The sequence below is a fragment of the Penaeus japonicus genome, unplaced genomic scaffold (genome assembly GCF_977035675.1).
Source record: "Penaeus japonicus unplaced genomic scaffold, GWHDUDI00000001_assembly GWHDUDI00000022, whole genome shotgun sequence".
Taxonomy (NCBI): domain Eukaryota; kingdom Metazoa; phylum Arthropoda; class Malacostraca; order Decapoda; family Penaeidae; genus Penaeus; species Penaeus japonicus.
The window spans coordinates 24,691,251-24,698,750 of NW_028234424.1; the positions used below are offsets into that span (position 1 = coordinate 24,691,251).

Consider the following 7,500-nt stretch of genomic DNA (forward strand, 5'->3'; position numbering starts at 1 on the left):
CTTCAAATTTCGTTTGACGGATAGACAATGACAGATATGAGATGGAAGTAATATACCCAGTATTCTGTCACATAATACTTATTAATCTTATTTATGCCATTCACAATGAAGTTTAGATTAGGTTTAGGTCTGGAATCTTTGACCAAGCACTTTAACCAGAATTTTTCAAGGTATAAGTTGAGACCCTTTAATGAGTCACAAGTAATGGTCAGTGGGTCACTGCATCAAATTAAAAAGAAAGATACTATTGAAAAATTAATTAATAAAAAATACATATAAAATGAAAAATGCATGCACTAGTAGATACGGTTTGTAACCAAAAATCAAATGTTTTTCAAATATTTAGAAACTACTGATTAGTGTGCAATACTGTCCAATATGAGACCTAATAGTGATGTGATGAAAAAAGTTTGAAGAATACACTGTTTGTATGTAACCAAATGAAAATATTTGATGATATTTAAAGTTCAAGACTGATTTATCCTTATTATCATTTTTTTTATTAGTATTATTAATATCAATATTATTTATATCATTAATATGAATATTATTGTGATTACTACTATTATTATTATCAACTTTTTTGTTATTATTATCATTATTATCATTATTTTTTTAAATCAATATTATTATTACTATTATTATTATCATTATTATTATTATTATTAATATTATTATTATCATCATTACTATGATCATCATCTTTATTATAGTTATCATTATTATTATTATTATTATTATTATTATTATTATTATTATTATTTACATTACTGTTATTACTACCACATATTACTATCATTATTATTATTATTATTATTATTATTATTATTGTTAATCATTGTCATTATTATTATCAATATTATTATTATTCCCATTATTATTATTGCCATTACTACTACTATTACTACTGATATTATTACTTCCACTATTTTTTTTTTTTTTTTCTTTCTTTTTTTATTATTATTGGCCATTCAATTTTTGCTTTTAAAAACAGAACAAATGCAGAAATGGCCTCTGTGCTTACCTATAATAATGTTTCTCACTTCCAGACTATAAAATGACAAGTACTACACAGGAGTGCATTGTGTTTATGATTTTATATTGTAAACATTTTATGTGTATTGGACACACTCCATCAGTACTGTGAGATAAGTCATCAAATAATCTAAGAGGCCTGTTTTTTGGATTTTCACTGACTCGATAAGTACTCAACTTTTTTTTTCAAGACACATTAAGAATTATAAACAATGCATTCCAGGACCTAAAACTTCTTGTGATAAACTGAGAGGCAGCAATTCAGAAGCTTAATCAGAATAATACAGCAATAAGAGAGGTTCAACCTATAATTCCATATTGAACAAAAAAAGGATAGCTGAAGTTTTTAGTCTCCTTTCTTATTATTTGTTATTGTTAACCCATTAGCAGCGGATGGCATGATTTGCTGCAAAGGCAGAGTCGGTCATAGACGCGGATGGCACCATGCCAGACATGTAAAACAGCCATCCTATTGCACAGACCTTTTTTTAATACCGCGACCAATTGGTTAATAACATTAATATTAAACCTATCATAACTATTATTTTAATCATTATCTTTATAGTCACTACCTTCATGATCATCATTATTATTATAGTATTACAATGAAATTGTGGTTTGGTAAATTACTGAGTTCCTCTATATTAGAGAAACTAAATACATTTGTACATACCTTTGTGAATGATGAAAGTAAAGTGTACATTATGTATATATGGCTATCACAGTATAACAGCATAGAAGTTAGCTGTTACTTTTAACCGAAACAAGTAAAAGTAATACTGCTGAAATAGTCCATCTAACTAACATATTTACATATCTTATAATTAGTTAATGAGCTTATAGGAAAAGCAACTCCTTCCTTTATATGATTACCATAGCTCTAACAGCCTTGGTGTATGAGTAACAACAACAAAATACCTGTAAATTTTTTGAATTTTGCAGGTTGTAGACATTGCCCTAAATCCAGGAAGTAGCTACTATGTTAAAGATTACCATGTTCAATTATTATATCTGCTGGGCTTCAAAATAAATGCAAGATGTCAAGGTAAACATGTCTTGTTCTAGATGTAATGTCACTGATAGCATACTGGTAAGCAAAAACTGTATGAAATAGAACTCACTGCTGTCAGCTGACACAAAGGCAGACCTTTCTTATACCTGTAACCTAGTAATAACAGCAAATGTTCATGATATTAACCCTTCTGAGACAGGCCACATCTTAGGAAGTTCAGCCAGGTCTGGGCATCTTAAAATGTGTTTTTTATTTTCTAGACTTCTGATACAAAATATGAGTGTATATATGATAAATTAGAAAAGTGATACTAATTAGCATTTGGTATAATAAGTAATCATAACTGAAGGAATAAATATCTTTTAAATTCAACAAAAGAAGTAATGCAGTATAAAAGTGATATAACCACGTGAAAAAGCCTGTAGGAAGGTGAAAGAAGACATTTGCTCTGTTTACTAACTGTATGGACACTATGTGCTACAAACTGATATCCTGTTACATCAGTGCTTTATGTACTTGTTATTGTTGTTTTTAGACTGCCTCACTAAGATCATAGATATCAGTGTATCTGGTGACAAGAGATCAGATATTAATTGTCAACAAACTTACTTTTACATGATTAAAATGTGAAAACACTTACCCATTGTGATTTTTGTGTGTACAAAATGCAAAAACAATTAATGCATAATAAATATTTTGAAGTGTTTTTCATAGTGTCTTGCCTTGCATGTCTGAGGTAATATTAAACAAATATGGTGGAAAATAATGGATTTTCTAAGTTTAACTCCAAGGTGCTTGTTACAAGCTTGAAAAATAAATGTGTGTTTGTTTGATGACAAGCACTAGCAAATGATTTTACTTTGCTTGTTTCTTTCTACTTTCTTTTAATGTATTTTCCTTTCCATTCTTTCACGTTTATTTTACAATTTCTTTTATATGGTAATTTTCTATTTTTTTCCCAAATTAACCATATCAATATCCATAAATCAAGCAATTATCTATATATATCTAAAGTAAAAATATATAAGTTAGTTTTTGGTGTCATTTTTGTTCTCTCCTCTCCTTTCCTCTCTCTTCTTTCTTATCTTTCCTCTCATCTCCTCTTCTCTTTGTCTCCTCTCTCCCTTTGACCCTTTCTCCTTTTTTTCTCTCATCTCTCCTTTACTCTCTTCTCTTCTCCTTTTCCCTCACTCTTCTTTCTCTTCTCTTCCCCTTTCTCCCTTCTCCCCCATCTCTCATTTCTCAACTCTCTTTTCACCTCCTCTCATTTTTCTACTCTTCTGCCTTCTCTCCAGTAACCAAAATCAGATATCAGTTTCTAATTCATGTTATGAAATACAACAGTATTAACTCACACACAATTTTCCATCAGCTTCAATAATATAAACTCGAGAGCTCTTGTAGTTACCAGTAAAACTAACCTGAATTGCAAAATTATCAACCTAAGATTCAAGAATACTGGAGGAGAAAAAAATTATAATACTACAGTAATACATATCTGTAAAAGTTGCAGTAATGATCCTTGGTGGCTAACATAAACACTTCAAGGTTTCATAAAATAATTGTATTGGAGGACCAACTTAAAACAAGTTAATGCTATAGAGTTTTATGTAGTGACAGATTTGAAAAAGTCTAGATTATAAAAATGTATCTAATTGTAATTGCTGTCTGACTGGATCATATAATAACAGTACTGCAGTCATATATCCCTCTATTTCTGTTTCATTACTCATGCTACACTAAGCAATACTCTGAAAATAAATACACTTTAACAAAATGGTTGATGTGAATGAAGAGCCATGAACTTCCCTAGTTCATCCTATAGAAAGATCTGCAGGTAATAGTACAGCAGCCAATCAGAAGCAGAAATTACCGTGATGTCATCAATATTACATAGTTTACTGTTACATTATATCACATTTTATGATGTTTAAACACCTAAACTAAAGTAACAGAGACTAAGAAACTATGAAAAATAATTATATTTAAGAACAATCTAGTGTTCTATTGCCGATGTTTCAGCACGTCACAACCTTCAAACGGAACTCTGCGAGAAAATGCACATCTCAGGACGTTACCCAGGTTCGGGGACATTTTCTGACCATGTGATAAGACATCAATCGGTGTGAATGGATTAACTGAATATCAAAGAAATGCTGCAATTTATTTAAGAAGTTATAAGAGTTTTAAAACATTTTTTGGCCTTATAAATTTTTTCATTGGGTTGAGTGAGTCTTTCAAAGTTCATATCTTTTTGGGTTTCTATATATCTTCTCTTTAAAGTTTGACCATATCAATCTATTATTTATTTTTACCTATGAATTAGTTATGGAACTTTATCATAAAAATAAATCATTAATGTACAGCTGATGGTACCTTCAAGTTACTGCAAGTTTGAAATGTACCAAAGGTTGTACATATGGCAGTTAACATGCTAAAATTAGACTTGGTGATTTGGAGAACAAATTTACATAGTTTTTGAAATGGCAGTTTTCCCTGTTTAAGATTTGAATGAAGCAAGGCATGTTGGGAGAGCCTTTACATTTACAAAATTTGGGGGCATGCCTGCTCACCAATTTGTATGTTTGTCTTCCTTTTTTATCTTTGTATAAGCAGTTCTTACCACATTTAAGTGCTATCATAGTACCAAAAGAATATATAGATGTGGTTACTGAACTCTCCATAATATGTTGTGATAAAGTTTTATTATATTGATATTCTTTGCATTTATGGAAACAGATAGAACATTCTAGCATTCTCCTTTCAGTCAGGATATTTGCTATCCTCCCTTCTCATATTTCACAAAAATAATTTAACTTGACCAGATAACACCGGGGCGGTTTTGGCTCCACCTAGACACGACGCCAAGGTATTTCGAAATGCGCAAACCTAATGGTTCAATCTACTCGCCCACTCAAGCCACAGCTACCAGCTACATGCACAATCACCCGGCAAACCAGCCATCAAAAAGCCATTATTTGATATCGTGTCCCCAGTGAGAAGTCCTGCCACCAAATGACATGATATCACATCATCCATAGTTAACAGGTTAAAGGTATTCATAAAGAAAAAAGACTTACCAATCAATTTTATTAAATATCTAAGCATCTTTAGTAATGAAAATTTAGCATCTGTATTTCTGGAATATCTGACAGTTTCTTATAATTATTGAACATAATCATTAACACTTTTTGGTTGCTCTGCCATTTACAAAGAAGGATAGTATAAACAATTACCTCATCTAGATATATATATATGACTTTTTCTTGTATGTACATTCTTAAATGCAATATATTGCATAATAAATTACTGTACATCATAATCAGTAAACTTACCTTGATCTTGTACATTCCTGGTCTATCACATTTTCTTTTAATGGAATGATTTTTTTACAATAATGTCAGCCTTCAGTTAAATTACATAAACTGTTTATACTTAACACTTCTTGGTACTTTGTTAATTACAAGACGACCATCATAACTGAGAGAGGCAAATGTCCAGAAATCTGCAGCAGACCATTCTACTGCATATACAGAGTCCTCATGATCATCATAAGTTTGGATGACTCCTTCCTCAGCTCCCTCAGCCCTGCAACAGCAACAAATCAATCAGTATTTTTTTTCAGAGTTCATAACACGTAGGTACGACATCTGACATTTAACTCTTTGATGACGGTGCGTCACACCTGTGTGACACGTCTAAATGCCCGACGACGGGGCAACGCACCAGTGTGACGTTCCCGATGCAATATTGCATAGGCCCAGCGTAGGGGGTTTCCACTTATTGCTGGGCCCATCGAGATAGGGTTAATGATGTCAAATACAGCATATTGATACAATATGAATCTTGATATTTATAACGTATTGTCATATCTTCACTGCTTCATACAACTCTTAAAATCTACACATATTTTTTCGAAGCAACTGAACGCCTATGCAACTCACTTTTCTTTTTCCTCTTTGCTTTCCTCTTGATCAACCATGGTACCAAAAGGCTGCGATGCAATAGATGGTAAATTTGAGAGAATGACTCTTTGGTCGCTGGAACAGGTCAACACCAACTGGTCATATGAGGCATTGTACCGCACACTCCACACCCTGAAATCAACAGGCACTGCTTGCATTTACTGTTCAAACATAAAATCACTTTGATTTTATATTCTAATCTTTATCATGAGATGGGTATGCTGCACCTTACCAGTGAGAATGATCACTCAGTTCCTTGAGAGGCTGCTCTGTATTCCTGATATCCCAGAACTTTGTTTTGCAGTCATCACCACAAGTTGCCAAGTAATACTGCATGTTTGGATTAAAGTCAAGGTCTCTGAAATGATGTCAGGTTATTACAAACTGAACAAGTAAATCCATCTGCCAAAATGAGTATATACTGAATTGATAAATTCAACTGAGTAACTGAATAGACATTAATTGAAAAAAACATACAAGTAATTGATCTTGTATATAAGACAGAAATATGTGAGATACTTTGAAAAGGTAGTTCCGGCAAATTACCGACTTACCTAACTAACTGTGTATGTGCTCCTTCAACACACCAAGAAGATTTCATTGATCTTAGATCCCATGCTCTCACAGAGGACCCATGAGTAGCAGCAATCTGAGAACCTTGTTGGTGAGGATACCACCGGCCAGACCCCAGGCTCACGCTCCCTCTGCCTTCCACGGTCACTTCACCAACAACCTAAATAAAAAGTAGTTAATATAAATACAACTACATCTTTGTCTCTACAGATGGTTCTTTCAATGCATATTAATATAAATGCTGTTAACCTAATTAAGATTTTATTAGCTATAAGTAATTTTCAATTTCATTAACTCATTCACAATGGGGTGTATTTCTGCTGGGAAGATAACAAATCAGTGCGACGCTTGATTCCAGGGTGTTTTCCCGCTGCGTGAGGTATTTTTCACCCACCCTATTGTTATGGTTTGCATGTCTGAATCTGCAATGTAAGGGCATGTAATAATATTGCCATGTTCAAAGGAGGTATTTTAGTCAAGAAAACATATTACAGCAATGCTTTTCCAGTGTTATTTTATTAAACTTTGCTTATATTCTTCACTTTTATGTGATAATACCAATGGAAAGTATAATCATTCTTTTAGTTCTTTTATTTTCTATATTTCTATATTTCACATTTGATGTTACCATAGTTCTTTGAGTCAGATCTTTTTATTCTACTGTACAGAAGTAGAAACTACCATGACATCATCAATATTACCTAGTGTGTTGTGACGTCATTTTTTTTGCGTTAAACCACATTTTATGACATTCAAACACCTAAACCAAAGTAAAAGTAATCATGAAAATAATCTAGCATTCTAGTTCTGCATCACAACTGCCCCTCCCAGAAATTAGCAAGAAAATACTAGACGTTTCAGGACGTCACCCAGAACCAGTGCTAAAGGATTAAAAACTAGAATGTTTTCATGTAA

General features: G+C 32.3%; 1 protein-coding gene across 4 annotated transcripts in view; it reads right to left on the minus strand.

The window, feature by feature from the left end:
* Window positions 1-4,734: 4,734 nt before the first annotated feature.
* The window catches only part of LOC122261316 (EARP-interacting protein homolog), a 35,250-nt gene continuing 32,484 nt past the window's right edge, over window positions 4,735-7,500 (minus strand). For all 4 annotated transcript variants that reach the window (XM_086549632.1, XM_086549631.1, XM_086549630.1 and 1 more), the window contains 4 exons: window positions 6,567-6,745; window positions 6,245-6,370; window positions 5,992-6,144; window positions 4,735-5,635 (listed from right to left, as the gene is read on the minus strand). In XM_086549632.1, the coding sequence (XP_086405758.1) occupies window positions 5,464-5,635; window positions 5,992-6,144; window positions 6,245-6,370; window positions 6,567-6,745 (630 nt within the window). In that variant the 3' untranslated portion in view covers window positions 4,735-5,463. The remainder of the gene's footprint in view (window positions 5,636-5,991; window positions 6,145-6,244; window positions 6,371-6,566; window positions 6,746-7,500) is intronic.